Consider the following 18,834-nt stretch of genomic DNA (forward strand, 5'->3'; position numbering starts at 1 on the left):
CATGTGCATCCCATGTTAATCTTTTCAATAACAGCCCAAAGTGGAAGAACAATAAAAACTGTTGCCGTGAAACAAAGACATTCTGCCGCGAATATTTATGTAGTATAATGTGATCCGTGCATTACGTTGTTAAACCGAGCAAACCCAAAGATTGTCAATGACATGAAAGGTGGGGATCGGACTTGTAACTGATTACCACTTGTTTTTTTTTTATTATTATTATTTGTTAATTTGGCTGGCTTTTTTTACTTATGTTTGATTTCACGATGAAACTAAAATCCACATTTAAAATCAACGTAAAACTCTTAAGAAAGAAAGTAGGTCTATGTGCACAATTTCGAAAATGATTTGTTTTAACTGAAGCATCCTTTTACAATAGAAAGTCACTGAAGCCATGTGGGAAAGGAGGTGTCTTGGTGACAGATTTCCGTTTCGTTCCAGTAGTCAATTCGTAAGTAGAACAACAAATGTTCATTTACATCCTGCACGCCGCGATACAGTTTCCATATAAGTAAAGACCTGCAACTCTTCTTATACTTTGTCTTTGCCCGAACAAAACTTTGGTCAGTAATGTTCTTAATTTGAGAACCCCTTAATACATTCAGGTTTTGTGACCTGTTGGTGGTCTGATAAACGAGGTTTCACTGTATTTAAATAAGTGTACTCTGTACAGAGACATATTTCCAGTGTGCGAAGACATAAACTTACCGGAGACGGACCAAACAAGACACAGATCGGTCAAGATGTAGATTATTTGTAAATAAGAAGCAAATTATTGTCGTAAAGTACGCAGGTTAAAAATGAACCTTTTAGAGTTTAGTAGTGCTAGAGCCCTTACACATTTCGTCACTATTTGAAATTTTTTACTGTCATGTTATTTTATTGTTACCGATATGCTATCATATCTAAGCCTCGAGAATTCTGCCGTTCGGTATATGGCATGGAGATGATCTTTCTCTGTTCAGTCACCTCGGAGTGCAGGCTCGAGGGACCAGCTATCTAAAATATTCTTCGCGCCAAACTCGTTTTTCGCAACTCGTCGTGGATGAAATATCGAAACCACATTTAGTATACAGTAATCTGTTCGGACGAATTTCTGTATGCATCTAATGTTATATATGTATGGAAGTGTAAAATCCGGATGAACTATCAGACGCACTGAAGTAAACCCTCAGTTTATGGTTCAATTTACAGTAGTAGATAGTTCGTCTTGACAAATTACTGATCTTGTGCCCGACTTTACATGCACTGATCTAGATGCGTAATCGTCTGATCCCCGTCTTCACACACATATGGATTATCTGTCTCGACCAAGGTCATATCTTAGTTTGTTGTGTAAGATGCACCAAATAGGTCGTCTTTACGAATATCCATCTTGTAACCGTCTTATGCAGGAAAAAAAATTCCATCCAAGGTCGTTTACAAGGATTCTGCGTCTCTAGTATTAAAACGACTATGCGTCATTCAAAAAGAATAACGTGTCAGGATTTTAACAATAGTAATTTTGCATTTGCAAGAAAAATTAAACTTTGATATGGGGCGGGGGGGTGGCGGGATTTGTTTTTATCTTACTAAAATAGAAATCACAAGGGAAAGCCGAGGATCAGATGGAAGGCCGTTCTCCTGGGAAGGAACCGCAAACCATGTTTGTTGGTAAGAAAGGATTATCCGTTTTATCACCTCGCTAACGTTTGTTATCATGAAAGTGAAAATATGAAAGATCATATATTCACTTGCATTCTTCGCCATCTAGTTACGAACTCACAAGGGGACCAGCGCCCAGTCATTTTGATAGCTCAGTTGGTAGAGCACAGCACTGGTATTGCAGAGGTCATGGGTTCGAATTCCGTTCAAGCCTGATTTTTTTTCCAGGCTTTAATTTTTTTTAGTTTTTTTCAGGCTTAAGTTGTGTATAAAACTGCGATGATCATTGATGTCATCATGTTGTTAATATGTGTTATGAAGTGATAATGGATAATTCGATTGCTGAGAAGACTCAAAAAAGACCCTCTTCGTTACGCGACTTTTGACCTTATTAAAAATTATTGAATGACCTGACAAGCAGCAAGTTTCGAACGACAATTCAGTCCGCGCGCGATTTCGGCTAAAACGTCGAACTACATATGAAAAGAACCGAACCTAATGCAAATGACCTAAAACACTAGCTTTTGTTCGTATAGAAATAGCAGTTTTTCTTCTTCGACAATTCTGTCCAAGGAGAAAAGGTGCAATCATGCAATAGGTTCGTTTGAACATGGTCTAATGCCATTTAAAAAGTAGGGAAATGATTGAAAATCATTATTTGAGGGAAATTTAGTTTGAATTGTACTGAATCAATGTCATAATTACATTATGAGCGCGAGATTTCTATGAGGTCAAAGTGGATTTGCTCATCTACTATCGCGTCATACAAATCTCGAGCTTATACTCTAACCTAATTGTTAAATATTTTTAAGTAGATTAGTTTGATAAAAAATTATCAAGTCGGTCATGGTACAGACATGCGCATGTCAATCTGAAATTGAAACGGAGCGCTTTCCCTTAAACCAAAAATTCCGGAACTTTTGAAACAGGGGCAAATGGTACGGAAATTTTATTGGAAATATTCCTGAAAGTTGTTAAATTTCCGAAATACGAATCATTCAACCGAAATTTCCGAGATTAAAATCAAATGGAACAGATATTCCCAGTCAGAAATTGCTGAAACATTTATGAATATAGCACGTCAGCTTGTCCTCTTTTCCGGAAATTGTGGAAAATGCTGTTCCGTTCGCCACCGGAAATTACCGGAAATGCAAACCGGAATTATTGGTCGAGTGACAAATGAAACAGACCTCTACAATGGAATTTTGAGGTTGTATGCCAGGGAGGTGGTCGTGCTATCACATATTTGTATGTTATTGTATGCGAAATTGTTTGGAATTAAAAGTAACTAGTGATTGTTATTCTCATAACATTTGCTTTTCTTTAAAGAGAACCTTACCATGATCACTGCGACAAATGTTATCCTCGCGGGAGACAACTCAAAGAATACAATCACTACTACTCCAGGTTAGTTGACATTTAGTAAAAATATAACCGGGTATTTTACAAAGGGAATTATAACATAACTAAGGCGAAGCGCGGGCTTAATTCATCGTCTACTATTTGCCCATGGGTGTAAACTGCTGACGTGTGTACTAATGTGATGTAGCTCAATAAAAGGACTTCTTTTGCTCCAACGTGTCAATGTCATGTTATAAAACAAATGGTAAACGCCACAGCTGTACACTATTGACTTATGTATGCACTTGGGAGGTTTGATAAGCACTCAAGAAGCTATAGTCGCACGAGGCGATAGCCTCATGCAACTCTAACGCTTCTTTCGTGCTTAGTAACCTCCCGCGTGCATCCATAACTCAAAGGTGCACGCTATGGCGTTTACCATTTGTTAACTGGGTGGCTTAGGGGAAGCTAAAAACTGCGATCGCTTGTAACAGCTCTCCCTGATACTAAAGAACGATTACAACGCTGTCATTAAGGGCCGTAACACGTGTTATGTTCTGTTTCTTCACCCTTTCTCTTTTCCCTGTGCCCTTCTATTAACTCCGCGAACCGACTTCATCCTGATGAAACCCATACAAAAAAGAAATTAAAGGCTTGCTAGTCAGGCTTACTGAGTTGAATGTTTAGAGCTATCCTCCCTCATGTTTGTAGTAAACACTTACTTAAAAAGAAGTGATGGGTTCGGGGATCTTTTGTTGTAGGCCGGAAAGTTCCTTTTGGATGATCAAAGGAAAAACATTGACTCCTTTCGTAACGGCTGGATCAGTGTTTGTTCCTTTTCTAATGAGAGTTTATGTCTGCCCTGTTAAATAGATCGGCAAAAGTAGCTAGCCTGCAATGTGGACACCTGTTGAGCCGTCTTCGTCATCTTTGATTCGGTAAACAATCGATGAAAAAAGCGACCTAAGAAGTAATATATGGAAAGAGACTGAAGGACGAGTGAGGGGGGGGGGGGGGGGTCTTCGCTTCTTCGGTGTTTCTTTCGCCTCCTACGCTATGCGACTCCAAGAAAGTGACTGGATAAGCAGACTAAATTTAAGTACACTACACAAAGACCCTACCACCATCGAGACTTCATCCGGTGTTCAGCACATTCACTAATCATTAGAACATTGCTCCACGTACTGTCATATTTCCTTAGCATGTTTCTTCTTTTCCAGAAACTTCAGCATCAGGGACGAGACCCCCTCCGGATTTAGAAATATCGCGCGTCCCGCAGTCTGGAAAACAGCCAGTTCACAATCCAAAGTCACCAACCCTACCAGAAGGATGTCCGCCGCCTCGTAAGAAGGGAGGTAGTGGCAGTGCTGACAGAAATCCAGACTTTGTGCCTGTGAAAGTGGCAGGAAAGGACGGTCATGGAGCTGATGTGGTGCATGTTGTGGAATCTACGAAGGAAGCAAGAATACCCATCCAAGAGAACCCAGAAGCAGAGAAATCTTCTCCTGATTCGATCGAGATTGAAAAGGCGGAACAAAGACCAGTTCAAGAATCAGAGAATCCAAAGAACAGCATAACAGACACGACTATCACAGACGGAGAAATTATGGCAGGTGGTAAAGAGGCAAGGCAACCCATCCAAGAAAGCCCAGAAGCAAAGAACTCTTCTGATTCGAGGGAGATTGAAAAGGAGGAACAAAGACCTGTTCAAGAATCCGAGAATCCAAAGAACAGCATAAAAGACACGACTATCACAGACGAAGAAATCATGGCAGGTGATGAAGAGGTAAGGCAACCCATCCAAGAGAGCCCAGAAGCAGAGAACTCTTCTCCTGATTCGAGCGAGATTGAAAAGAAGGAACAAAGACCCGTTCAAGGATCAGAGAATCCAAAGAACAGCATTAAGGAGACGACTGTGGAGGAAGAAATCACGACAGATGATAGGGAGGCAAGGCAACCCACCCAAGCCACGTCAGAAGCAGAGACATTGTCTGTTGATGTCAGCGAGTTGGAAAACATGAAAGAAAGACCGGCCCAAGAATCAGAGAATCCAAAGAAAGGTATAACTGAGACGATTGTGACGGACAAAGAAATCATGGCAGGTGATAAGGAGGCAAGGCAACCCACCCAAGCCACATCAGAAGCAGAGAAATCGTGTGCTGATGTCAGCAAGTTGGAAAACATGAAAGAAAAGCCTGTCCAAGAATCAGAAAATCCGAAGAGCAGTACTGCGGACACACCCACTATGGAAGATGAACTTATGAAGGAAGCGCCAGTACAGGAAAGCGAAGAACCAAAAGCGAGAAAGGACGAGCTGAAAGATCACCCAGAGAGAAGTGTGAGGCAGGTTTTTCAAGAAGGCGATTTAAAGGACAGCGCCAGTTCTGATGCCCAAACCAAAAGTTCTGAAGGGGAAGCTTTGCCCACCCAAGAAACTATGCCTGCGGGTAAAGGTCCTTTCGAGGAGACTGGGCTTGAGGTGGGCGTCAAGGGACAACCAACAGACGAACAAGAATAGTAACTTCATTATTGTATTTCAAAATCGTGACAAGAATATATTTTGTGCTTATGAAGCAAAAGTAGAAGCTTGTTTAAGTTCTGTGTAAAACTCGGGCTTACAACAATTGCCACTAATTGTTTTTTTTAATGTCTTTTTAAACTACTTGTTGTTTAGTAGGTTAGTGTAAATGGAGCAAAAACGGTATTAAGCAATTTGTCAAGGAATTCTCTTTTTAATCACTTGAAATACGAAATTACTATGTTAAGGGAGTCAGTCAAAGCGAGAGCGAGCGCTACCTTTTATGCAGGTCCTTAAAAGGGGGGCGAACGAGAACAAACACAAGTTAGTAAGACGCTAGGTGCGATAATGAAAACCAGGGCACATGAGATGAAGGAGGGGGCTTTTCCATGTTGGAACAAGAAGTGCTTACGTACAGCTTGAGTGTTTGTAATTCATGTCCATCCTCGCTATTCACAGCTTTTGTGTTTTTAATCAAACCCAATCTTGTTTACAAAATCAAACAGTTAGGAAACTTTTTGTGAGCTACAACAACAACAACAACAACAACAACCATTTTATTTTGCTTAATACATAGAATATCATACAGGGAAAAAATAAATTAAACTTAAATACGCAAAAAAAAACAAACAACAACTCAAAATAGTAAGAACTAAACGAACTGAGTAGTTACAAGGATTGTTACGCTTTTAATCGGTTGTAGGAAAAATAAAGAAAAGAAGAGGTAGAAAAAAAGTATAGATATGAATATAAAAAGAAATATAAGTAGTAATAGTACCAGTTATTGACAGAGCATTGTTTAATTAAGAGCGATAGTAACTTAAAGAAAAATACTAAACCAGCATCAAGCATAAAAACTTAGAAATTGCTTAGTCAAGGTTTGTTTAAATAAACGCAGAGATAAACTTTTTATCTCTTCATCCAAATTGTTTTAGATAGAAGGACCAGAGAAATGTAGACTGAACTTACCATAATTAGTTCTAACCTGATCGATATGATATGTTGACTTGGATGCTAGCCTACTATTATAGTGATGTTTAGATGATATGCATGTAAAGTAATTGTCAAAGACCTTAGGTAATAAATTATGATAATACTGAAACATAAAAACGGCAGTTTGCATAGTAACCAGATCCATGAATTTAACTAAGCCTAACTGTGTAAATAAGGGCTGGACTGAGCATTTCGTTTCGAGAATGTGATTATACGTAGAGCCTGTTTTTGCAAAGTTACAATGGGTTTAAGAGTTGTGGAGTAGGTATTTCCCCAGACAACCAAGCCATAGGTAAGAAAGGGATACACTAAGGAATAATAAAGCTACCTATATATTTTGAACTACTTAACGTCGTCCTATAAACAGGGGTGCTTTCCATTCCACTATAACTTCCTGCTTCAATTTTGGGAAATTTCTAGTTGCGGATGGAACAGCATTTCTGGAGTGATGTGACAGAAGAGCCGAAAAAACCGGATGCTCTCGCAGGCTAGGATTTTTCCGAATTTCCGACAAAGAGGACTACCTCGCGAGGTATAACCAGATTTTCGAAACCTTCTTAAAATTTCCTTTCCAGTTGAGTTTGCTTCCAGAATTGAGTGGTTTGCATTTTTAAATGCAAATTTAGTTGCTTAAAAGCAGCTAAATAGGTTTTCTACTTTTTTGAAAATTTTCTCGGCAAATTTCGTTCTTGTTTGCTGCCCTTCAGAAATTTGCGGAATTTTTGGTCGAGTGGAATGCACCCCCAGATGACAACAGACCCTTGTCTCCAGTTTTTGCACGGCTATTTTGCTTTAAGAAAATGGGAATTACTCACGTGTGATACTTTGTGTTCGGTTAACAACCTTGATTAAAAAAATCACTCTTATTCTGAGAAAGTTCAGTCAGCACTCGAACTGCTCTCAGTGTCAATGGCCGCCACTTCTGGTGCCACAATACTATGAATTTTTCGCAGGAACTTGAAGAACGTAGGTAGCTTTGCCACAATTTGCTCTGGTTCCCAGTTTCCCTCCTCAAGCAGTTGGTCCCATTCCTCACAGTGGAGGTGCACATCCGTCTGAATGGGCAAACAAAGCAATACAGTTGAAATCCCAAATGGGCGGGTTGAAGGACGGACGGACTTCTCTGACCGACTGATTGACTGACTGACTGACTGACTGACTGACTGACTGACTGACTGACTGACGGACCTTCTGACGGACGGACTGATTGACTAACTGACTAATTGATTGACTGACTGACCGACTGACTTTTCTGACTGACTGACTGACTTTTTTGGCTGACTGTCTGACTAACTGACTGCCTGTCTGACTGACTTTTCTGATAGACTTGCTAAATGACTGACCGACTGTTTATTCACTCACTCACACACTGACTCGCCAACCAAATCGCTGACTGACCGACCAACTAGCTCTGACCGGTTGATGGACTATCATGAGCAGTGAGCCGATCGCGTGTTTTCTCAGTTTTAGCTCGAGTCTGTCCTGTATACGCAGGCTACCTCGGGTTATCAGAAATCTCGCATAAACGTTCCTATGAGAAAATACAAGTTTTAGTGGGAGTTTTGAAAATTTTTGAAAGCAGTACCTCGGTGGCTATTTCGTCAAAACCACACGCGTCAGTCTCGGCAGCATCCACGGTTTTCTCTTGATATTTAGAAACAAGCAAGCTGAACTGCTCTTTCCCTCCTGCTCCTGCACCACTGTTTTCAGTGTTGTCGTCTTTAAAATGCATTACGTAGTCATAAATCCTTCTTCGACTTCGCCGCTGATAAAACAGGTCAAACCCGTCTGGTCGCTCGGAAACCGGTGGCAGCGTTAGTTGACCTTCCTTGATCTTCATTCCCACGAGATAACTTTCTAAAATTTTATCTTCTTCCTCAGCTTGAGGCGTCCTGGGAACGACGCCAATCATTGGGCCTGAAAAAAACAAGACATTTGGCTTGATGGATATTACTGTTTCCCGATCGCGTTTTAACTATCTGCAAACAAGAAATTCTCTCTTCTGGTAGGGTCGGAAACCGCCCGAGGTTGGGACCTGGGACTAGCCATGCCATGACGTCAAAAGCAAACTAGGCAGACATCTTTCGAATCAAACAAATAAGAAAGAGAAATTTAACATGAATTAAGACACGCTCACGTAGTTCCGATTTTGGTCCAAAACTGTAAAAGAAAGACAATTCCGAACGATGCCAAGTTTGACGTCACGGTCTGACTAGTCCCAGGTTCTCTTCTCCCCCCCCCCCCCCCCCCCCGCGGAACCGGAAGTTCAATTTCACGCTTTTGTATGACTAAAGCGCGGTGGAGAAAAACGATATCCATTTATTATCATGATCTCAAGTAAATTGCTTCAAGCAAAAAACTAAATATCTGTTAGATACACTTTTTATGTTTGACCTCATAAAAGTCAGACCCGTTATATCACAACTTAAATTAATGGAGCCGGATCCATGGTTGAAAATACGGTGCTTACTCAGTCTGTCGCAATATTAAACGATATCGTGTTAAAACAGGATTTGTGTTACACCTTTGTGATTCAAGTTCCGTGAGCGATAAGGCGTTCGCTAACATAAACGAAAGGGCAGTGATAACAGCAAATAAAAACGTCTAAATTTCTTACTTGTTTTTACGAACAGTCGGTAATCACATTCCTTGGTAAGCATTAAGATGTCTGCCTTCAGTCTCTGCTGAGTCTGACAGCACATGTAAAAACACGGCGTGTGTGATGAATCACTCTGCTCATCAGGCAACGTTTGAGCCATGACACTCCTAACCTTAAAGGGTGCTGTGTGAGAGAACGTCATGGAGGTTGTGTCGTCCCCTTCCTGTTTCCCACCATCTTTATCGGTAAGCCACACCTGTCAATTGAATTTTAAAAATGAGAGATGAGAATTTAGTACGCTTTGGATACTGATCGCGTGTTAACGCTCAGGCGACATTACACACTGTATCCACCACAAAGTAGTACCTCAGGGGTGGATCAAGGATTTTTAAAGAAGGGGTAGCTTATACTTTGGGGTTGCAGAATCAATGGAGCATGCCCCCAAAATTTTGCAATTTGAGAATTTGAGCCCAATTTAAAACTGTTACAGCAGAAATACTAGCAATGCCACAAACTAGAAAATGCGGTGATGAGGTACCTGCCCAGAATGTTTGCCTTAATTCATTTCTGCCAAAATATTCATAATCGTTTTCCTTTTTTAAATTTTTGCTTCTCCAAAAGGGGGATGTCGGAGGTATTTGAAAGTCTGATCAAAATACCCGATACCCTGGTCCTAATGGTTTTTCTTGATTTTTCTCCACACGAAAGAGCCGCGAAGCGGCAAACAAGAGTCACGAAGCGGCAAACAAGAGTCACGAAGCGGCTACCTTGGACTTGAATCTCACTTTCAAGTAGACGCCAGGGTCAGGATCTGACCCTTGGGCTCGGATTGGTTGATATTTTTACAAACACGCAAATCAATATGATTGGTTCGTTTGGTTGGTAATACCGAGGGGACGGTGGGGGTTACTGTCATTGCACTTCTTGAGGTAAATTTGGTACTCTCTATCTCTATCGCTGCGGAAACATTCTGGCAAACACGCTTTTTGACTCCGGTCAGTAGGTCAAGTGATAACACTCTTCACCACCCGAGAGGAAATAGATTATTATACGAACAATTTCCCGGTTTACCCCGCTTTAAAACAATTAACGGCTGATAAGCACGTGATTGCTGAGTTGCCATTGGTCCCTTTTGTATTAATCAATTTGACGGCTTTTACAGCTGGCATCTGCATGAAAGTGAGATTCAGGTCCAAGGTAACCAGAGGATTTTCTTTCTCGCGGCTTCGCGACTCTCTCGCGGCTCTCTCATGCGGAGAAAAGTCAAGAAAAACCTCTGGAACCAGGATGAATCCCCGAAAGATGGTTTGTTCATTTTCAGTTGTAAAAAGCTCACGAGTCAGGTCATTTGGCGTTACAACGGGATAAAACATAGCGAATATCCTGAAAATAACTTGTTAACATTATTGTCATTGTTGCTGAAGGTTTGAAAACTAGAAAATCGAAGGTACATTTATATACACCCAGAGCCCATGGGCTCCTGGTACACCGTAATGTTGCCAAAAACGGTGTCAATTTGTCATAAGAGAACTTTTTCCTAAAGACAGCACTATTTGAATCGAGATCCGGTAAAATTCTAATTTTAGATCTGGTCTAAGTCTTATTTAGCCTACGTAGTAAGTGTTCCCGGCTTTTCCGCATTCTGACCGCGCGTAAATTGGAGCAAATTGGAGCGAGAGCCAAAATTCTACGAAGCATGGGATGGTAGGGCAAGAAAGGGAACGCTTACCTGCAAACCTCTCGATTTTGAAAAACCCGTTCACACACGAACGGGGCTCCTGATTGGTGTGGCGTGGTCATCTTGATTGACAAGTGATTCAAGTATTGAAGTCGAGCGTGACTTGGCACGATGTCGTGGAAGACATTCTGCTAGCCTCAGCGAAAATTTATTAGACTTGACGTGGATGGTACGTATTCGATTTTATTCAGATGACACCATCTTTTAGACGATAAATACTTGGTGGCTCTATTACCCGCTGGATTCAACGAAAGCTTTTAAATTCTTTCAGCTGCTGTTTTAATTGTCGATCGTGCGCGACGATCAAACAGGAAGAACCAATCTTTGATAGTCTTATTCGGCAACCTCGGTTAGTTTTACTGAGTCGTTTTTCGTGTCCAGATAACGAAAGACCGAATTTTAGAAGCCGGCGACTGGTTGTTGTTACCCTACAAAAGTCAAACAAAGGCCTCCGATTTCCGGGCGGTTCTATAATTCAACGGTTGAATATAGTTTTTTTTAGAAGGAAATGACCGTCAAGCTAATGAACGGTTAGAGTTAAACCACAGGAAAAGCTGGTCTTAAGTCAAACATTTCAATTGCCCTCCGAACGAGTATATAGATACATGTAGCACTATTATGATTTTAGCTCGGTGACAAAGTTGTCAATCAAAACATGAACTCAATCGAGAAAACCAGTGGGTGTTTTTCAAAATCGAGAGGTTTGCGGGCAAGCGTTCCCTCTCTCGCCTCACTACCCCCTGCTTCGTCGAGTTTTTGCTCTCGCTTTAATTTACGCGCGGCCAGAATGCGGAAAAGCTCTTTGTAGGGGAGCTCTTGCTGCGCAGGCTAAGTTTGCTCATTTATTTATCACTGATTTACTGAGAGAAAGATTTTGTCGGACATTACCAGTATCCACTTTACAAACAAATTCCATTTTCCCGTGTGTCTGCTCAAAAATAGATCGCAGATGATGTAAAAATGAGATAAGAACAAAAAAAAGCACACGAGAAGATAGCCGAGTGTGGAGGGGCGGATCTAGGGGGAGGGTGCAGTGGGTGCGCACCCCCAACCCCAACGAGATAAAGCCTTTTTTTTCATATTCGCTTTGAAAATTTGTTTACCTCAACAGTTTCTTGTCGCATTTTGACGTCTTCTGTGATCAATTATATTTACTGAACAGACTCAAAGCAAAATGGAATCTATCTGTCTTATTAAACAAAGAAACAAACAATGTTAATATCGTCATCTTTACGTCTGTCGTCCAATTGTTCATAAGTAAATAAGAACGAATGCCAATGCGAGAAAAATTTGACTCACTGACTGACTTATTATGCAATAACACGTCCTAAATTAACATTTACAGAAAACCCCTGCTCCTCTCAACACCAGAAATCTGAATTTTGGTAAAGGGTTGCGTACTAAATATTGGTCATCCTTATGAATTCCGTCTTCTCAATTCCTGTTCATCCGGTCCACCCTAAAGAATTCCTTTGATTTGCTTCCTGGTTGCCCGGAAGAATTAATGAAAAGAGTCGGTTTTTACAAACTTACCTTGACACGAACATATCGACAAGTGGGAGTGTAGAAGATGAAGTCGTATCTAATTTCCTCTTTAGCTGCACGGCATTTAAGATTCTTTTCAATTTGCTCAACTTCTATTTTCTTCACTCCTTTGAAGATATACCTCCAATCAGGCTCTTCGTCCTCGAGTTTTTCTTTGATTTCCCTAAGAGTAAAAGATTCCTCCTCCTGGTCGGCTGAAACAAAATAAAATGGAAATATTCTATCTAGACTGCCTCGTCACGCGCACCGAGTACGACCAGGGGCCCGTTTCTCGAAAGCCCCGGAAACTTTTCGGGCCCGTAAAGCCATAGCAAAAACTCGAACCTTTCGATTACAGAGCTGTTTTATTCACATATTCTTAATCTGAAGAGAAGTTCCCTTCATACAAGAAGTTTCAGACGTATACACTTCTCCGTTTTTAGATACGGATGGACTAAAAATGGCTTTACAGGCCCCAAAAGTTTCTGGGGCTTTCGAGAAATAGGCCCCTGGGCCGGGTTGTTCAAAGCCTGATTAAACTGTCCCAGGATTAGCGAAAATTTTGATCCCAGCTTTGTAACTTTTCGGTCCAGTTTTCTGTTTATGTTGTTTGTCCTTCAGTTTTGAGTTTGAATAATCTTAAACTATACACAACCATTAGCAGTGAACGACATTTCTATACAAAAAAATATATTACTTCTATTAACTTTTAATCCTGGATTAGCTCTAACCGGCTTTCGAGAAACCTGGGCCAGGAGGGAAGCCTGGAGGAGGGGCAGCCACGAAAATAATTAAAATAGCCACATGTGGTCCTATGTAGCATGGGATCGCTTCTTTGCGTTTTCGAAGTGTCTTTTAAAATTTTGAACATCTACTAGATTTATACTAAAACAATTAGATTATGAGCTCGAGGTTTCTGTCGAGGAACTATTGGCTGATACTTGCCCCGTGAAAATTTGATGTTCTTAAAACAAATATTTGCCGGAAAAGCGAAGCTTCGAGGACAAATATGCTAGTTTTAAGAACATCAAATTTCCATGGGGCAACTATCAGGCCGATAGTTCCGAGACACTCTATTGTCTTTATTGTTCACCGCTGAATTTTCTTCGCTAGTAGATTTATACTAAATATCAGGAGCTCAGTATCGCGAATAACGTTCTCTGATTGGCTACGCTACTCACTATCTATTCTGTTGCAGATAGTGAGTAGCCTAGCAGTGTGCGTCGAGGGCCGCGTCTTTGCGTTTTCGACGTGTATTTGAAGAGGATTTAGATAACTTTTTGAACGACTAGTGGATTTATACTAAAACAATTAATATTATTCGCTCCTGTAAATATATATATACATGTATATAGGCAGCGTAAAATCCAAAATTGATTTGTTTTTGTAATGCACATTGCATCATCAATCAATTAATCAATCAATCACTCACTCACTCACTCAATCAATCAACTTCATTTAAGTGTCTAAACCTTCTAGTCAGCCCGGAGACCGCCTAATCGGGGAAACTCCCATTGACATTACTAATAAATTAAGTTAAGTTAAGTTAGAATTACCTGTCACTTCTTACGGTATATAGATATACATATCAAAAATTCCATTTATATTTTAAGGGAAGGACTAAAATCATCGCTATGTTCGTTTCACAATACAGATAATCCCAGAAGTTATACATCCATCGAAATAGCGAAAACCTGCTGTCCATAAGGACTGCAGTATGAACAAAATAACGCGTCTATATCTCTCACCTTCATCAACCTTAGTTATGTAGGCGTGGCCGAGGTGACACCATATGTCTACCATGACCGTTTCCTCTTCCTTCTCTTTGTGAAGGTTTGTTAACACCATGAGGAGTTTATCTTTCAATTTTTCTATGCCAGTGAAGCCAAGGGGAGAATCCTGTTCAAGAAACAAAATTGTAAACATGCGTGTGAGATTTTATCACTAGCAGGCAAACCTCTTTAACAACCTATTGAAGACTTGGGCTCCCTACATCATGTACGCAAATAAAAGACGCAATGGCCAAGTGGTGAACGCGCCAAGTGTTGTGTTTTTGAATTGGCCAAGACACTGACAGGATCATGAATCTGGCAGTGCCTCCCTCTATGGAGGAGCTAAGAGTATAATAGCGTAGCGAGGAATTAAACGCTGGGAATGATAATCTGGCGATGGACCAGCATCCCGTCAAGTAACTTAAATACTGCTAATATCGCTACATGCTATGGAAACCACAGACAAACGGCAGTTTGAAGAGCCACAATCAGGACACAGTGCTCAAAAGTAGCCTTAAACTTTTTACTTACATTATTCTTTAACTTAAATTACCTCCATATCTTGTGAAGTAGGTTCTATTGATTTCAATTCAAAGGTAGTTTCGCCAGAGTTGCCGTCATCTGAAGGTTTTATGCGAGAAAGCTCAAAGTCATGGTCCAGATCCAACTGGGTCGTATCCACATGAACGAGCTGCACTTTGCGTTTGCGTGATTTTGAGTCTTTCATTTCTGAATTGTACTTGAGAAAAAATATACAATAATCTATCACCGACTGAATGGAGCTATAGCAAGGAGTGACAGACTACATTCGAAACGTTCCAATTAAAATTTATATACAATTCTCAATTGAATTTCGTTAATCAGTTTAGTGCTTATTTCGGCCCTGAAATACAGAGAACCCCTTCTCTTTCTACTTATCAAAAACAGTATCTCATGTGGCACAGGACTTACCACGATTTCTTTTATTTTTCGAATAGCTCTCTTCTGACTCTCAATAGATCCCTTGATAAAGAGCGCGCCATCCTGATTGCTTTTGGGGTCGGTTTTAAATTCTGCCCCTGTATCCTCTGTTATCTCTTTCAACTTCCCCTTGTTTCTTCCAATAACTTTTCCCATGTATTTCTTGGGTATAAAGTCAAGCTTTTTCCAAGAGTCTTCTCCCTAAACGAACATCAACAACAACAACAACAACAACAACAAAAAACAAGAACATAAGAAAGAAGGTCAGAAACGACGGAGTCTGTGGGAGGAAGAGACGGAGAAAGGTAGGAAGTGAGGAAGGAGGGACGCGTAGGGATGGAGGAAAGAATAGTTCAAAACATCCGATAGTTAATGACTGATGGGCAAATCCAAGGGGAATATGGTTTTGAGTTCGAAATAACTGGAACTGAATTGGAAGTAACCGAGTTTAAATTAGTGGGGTCCAACTGTACCTTTAAAATCCTGTCTATAATCTTTTTTGCGTTGGAGCACTGTTCTTCTGTTCCTCTTAAGTGGACTTGGTCTTCTCTGATGATCAACTCTTCAACTCCACTTTCTTCCATTATTTCTTTCTTTCTTCGTCCCCCTGTTCCAATAATAAGTCCTATCTTGTCCTCCGGGATCTGCATCTCTTGGTAATCTGCATTAACAGCCCTGTCATACCAGTTAAGTTCACCTTGGTTTCGTCTTCTTCTTCGTGGGTTACCTTGGGTTCTTTGGCTCTTTGGGTCTGTGCCTTGCTCTGAATCACGCGACATGGCAGCTACTGAAAATAGACAGTTTAGAAAAAACGGGCGCACTGACTTACTGGACACTTTCACGATTCACCACGTGGTTAAGCCCACCTTTCTTAGAGTTACAACAACAGCATGGGAGGAGTTGACCTTCACGATCAGTTGCGTGGCTATTACGCTGTTGGAAGTAAGTCTAGGAAATGGTGGTGGTATCTTTTCTGGTTTTGTGTTGATCTAACCTTAAGTTTGGACTGAAAGCAGTGTTTATAAGTATAGGTTAAATTCTCCCAAAACGCACGGGATATCTGCAGATATAGAGAGATTTTCATTTGACCTTGAAATGGTTACGCCCAAACGTGACTTACTTTAACCCCAAATTAAACGAACGAACGGCTGGTCTAGTGAAAGTAAAGACGCAAATGTGAACGAGCTGACGACGGTGAAACCAAAGGCGACCCCTGGAAAAAAACACCCCCTGGGGGGACGGGTGGGGATGCTCTTCAGAAAATTTGAATTGAATCCCTAAAGAAGACCAACCTGAGCGTGGTTCAGCTTTTATTTGACCCCGAAAGAATATCAAAATAGACAGCGTTTACTATTATTTCTTCAAGTGTGGCGTTTCGTTCTGAACACTCGAAGTGGGACCAAACTCCGTGATTTACACCCCTAAGCGAGACGATGAGTATCCGCGACCTTTTCACGTGGGAGTTTCTTCCCACCCTCCCCCGCTCCCCGGGGGCAGCATGAATTTCGATTTAGTACCTTCGAATTTTCTAATTATCTAGATTTGTTCAGTTATCAGCTCATGTGCGACTACAGGTCTACTGAAACACTTACTCACGCTAAGTATGTAGTGACCACGTTCAGTTTGAAATAGAAGAACGAGAAACTCAGAAGTCGTGTTTCACCTGCGTCTCCAAAATACGCAGGATATAGTCATTTACAGAGAAAGGCTCAAGATGCACGTTTAACGCGCGTACAAAGCTGTTGTTCACTTAACCTTTTGTCTGGCGACGTATATTTCTTACCCCACTCCTCCCCCCTCTTCCCAATTGACAGTGATGTAGACGGAAATCAGGGTCTATAAATCTTGGGATAGCGTTAAGCGGCGTTCAAAAGAAACAAAGCAACATCTATTTAAACACGGTGGGTTTTGTAGCTTATGGGGCCGTGTAAAAAATGTTAATAGGATAATAAAAAATTGAAAAATGCAAAATATATATATATGAATAAAATTGATAAAAGACGAAATAACTGTCAATTTGGGGACCCGTTTACGGTGACTCTTCTCTGAAGTTCAAGTTTCTGATGGCGGGAGACTTTTTTGCCCTTTTAGCATAATCTCTGGCGATGACAACGGATGGTTCTAAAAGATTCCAAACAATGGATCCGCTGAATGATACAAAGTTTTTCATATACTAAGTTTCAAAACGTTGTACGCTGACACGATGTTGATGAGGGAGGTCGTACTTAAACTCTTTCCTTTGGATTAATTGTTGAGACAACCCAGCGACGACACGGGGCAAGCTTGCTGCAGGTCTGAGTTTGCTTAGAAATATAAAAGTTGTTTGTAGCCAAGGAGTCCTTCGCCGGTTTGATGAGACCCTTTTCATAAATGGCGTCCAATTTAAAATTATTTTGTATGCATTTAAATTAACCTCACTAAACTCGTTTGGGAGTACAAATTCTTTTGAATTATCAACGTACTCAAAAGCGAGGTTAGTCAGGCTAATTTTAATACTTACTAAAGAATTTATAATTGACAGCCATTTATGAAAAGGGTCTATGAGCTTCTTTTGTTATCGAATTGACCTCATTAATCATTCATAAACAACAGTTGCTTCAAGTTTTACTATATATTAGCCGGCAGTTTTGTGTGCGCACAGGATTAAAATACGGGGGTAGCAAAGCCAGAGGAAAAAACCCGTGATAAACGAATTGGTATCCCGCGGAACATAAAAAGCTCCAATGATGTAAAGTTATGAATTTACGTGTAATCGAGTATATGATTTACGAACTGGCCTCTCAGCTCTGGTTCAGGTCTGTAAATCTGATACAATAGAACTGTAATATGGATACTCAATCGGTCATAAGCTCCACAAAAGAAAAAAATTAACGATCTCTCGTCTCTTTTCGAAGATTTTAATTTGAATGCCAAATATGTCGCCATGTTGCGTTGTCTAAGCTAACTTTGATTTGGTCACGCAATATGACGCGCAAGTCGGGGCGTTTTTCGCTTTTTCGCTACTAGCCAGGAAATTTAAAGTTATCTCATTTACACTGTAAATTGCACTCTGTGCTGTACTTCCATAAATCTCCTAGCGCTACGTACTACATTTGGAAATATAGGCCGACAATGTCATCGACAAGCACATAATTTAAACCGGAGCAAATTAAGCTCTCGTACCTCAGTCAGGCTCCAAAACAAGGCAAACTCTCTTCGTGGACGAGATCAGATTACACAGGGCGGTCTCTTTGTTTTGAGTTCAGCGTGTTAACGTGTTTTGACACTCTGTTTCAGTTAAATTCAGCACACTTGTAGAGAATAGGAAACTCTTTCCGCTTCAGTTTTGACAATTCCGCGAAATTGACCTCTTTACATCATTCTTTCTCGGAAAAACTGAGCACAAGCTCCTAACCGGGGGAGAGAAAAATGTCTCCTGTGAGCGACCTTTTCTCCGTTTGTTTTTCTTTTTAACTGTGTCGGCCTACACTTGACGGAAAAACCTGAAAGAACCCTACTTAGGAAGCGACAATTTGACAGTCGTCGGGAATCTAGTACGGCCTGGAGCAATAAAGGTATGGCCTGCTCTGTTACACGTTACCTTTCATCTGATCTCCTGTGTACCACGCCAGTACATTCCAAATGTCTGTAGTCCTCTGTCTCAATAGTGAAATAAAAAGTAGTGATATAAAGGTAAGCAAGTTTTTAAAACATTTGTACCGCAACATTGACCGTACTTCCGTGTTTTGCACCTCGTTACCAGTCT

At 40.7% G+C, this 18,834-nt stretch overlaps 2 protein-coding genes across 5 annotated transcripts in view; one reads left to right on the forward strand and one right to left on the reverse strand.

Moving 5' to 3' along the window:
* Positions 1-6,613, forward strand: part of LOC110055809 (NFX1-type zinc finger-containing protein 1-like) — a 33,491-nt gene extending 26,878 nt beyond the window's left edge. Inside the window, exons 23-26 of the mRNA XM_089287241.1 lie at positions 380-451; positions 1,581-1,653; positions 2,974-3,051; positions 4,206-6,613. Of these exons, the coding sequence (XP_089143367.1) occupies positions 380-451; positions 1,581-1,653; positions 2,974-3,051; positions 4,206-5,503 (1,521 nt within the window). The 3' untranslated portion in view covers positions 5,504-6,613. The remainder of the gene's footprint in view (positions 1-379; positions 452-1,580; positions 1,654-2,973; positions 3,052-4,205) is intronic.
* Positions 6,045-18,796, reverse strand: LOC110069364 (uncharacterized). Of its 4 annotated transcripts, none has more exons than XM_089287274.1 (9): positions 18,670-18,796; positions 15,563-15,873; positions 15,081-15,290; positions 14,683-14,868; positions 14,106-14,256; positions 12,367-12,572; positions 9,114-9,351; positions 8,082-8,413; positions 6,045-7,551 (listed from the first exon to the last, which is right to left on the reverse strand). In XM_089287274.1, the coding sequence occupies exons 1-9, from the start codon at positions 18,794-18,796 to the stop codon at positions 7,375-7,377; spliced, it is 1,938 nt and encodes a 645-aa protein (XP_089143400.1). In that variant the 3' UTR covers positions 6,045-7,374. The 4 variants fall into 4 exon arrangements, with proteins under 4 accessions (XP_089143400.1, XP_089143399.1, XP_089143402.1 ...); XM_089287273.1 differs by having other exon boundaries at positions 15,563-15,876; XM_089287276.1 differs by lacking the exon at positions 18,670-18,796 and adding an exon at positions 18,252-18,457.
* Positions 18,797-18,834: the final 38 nt, after the last annotated feature.

This window comes from Orbicella faveolata, unplaced genomic scaffold (assembly GCF_042242905.1).
Source record: "Orbicella faveolata isolate gen_17 unplaced genomic scaffold, um_ofav_v1 contig_14, whole genome shotgun sequence".
Lineage (NCBI taxonomy): Eukaryota > Metazoa > Cnidaria > Anthozoa > Scleractinia > Merulinidae > Orbicella > Orbicella faveolata.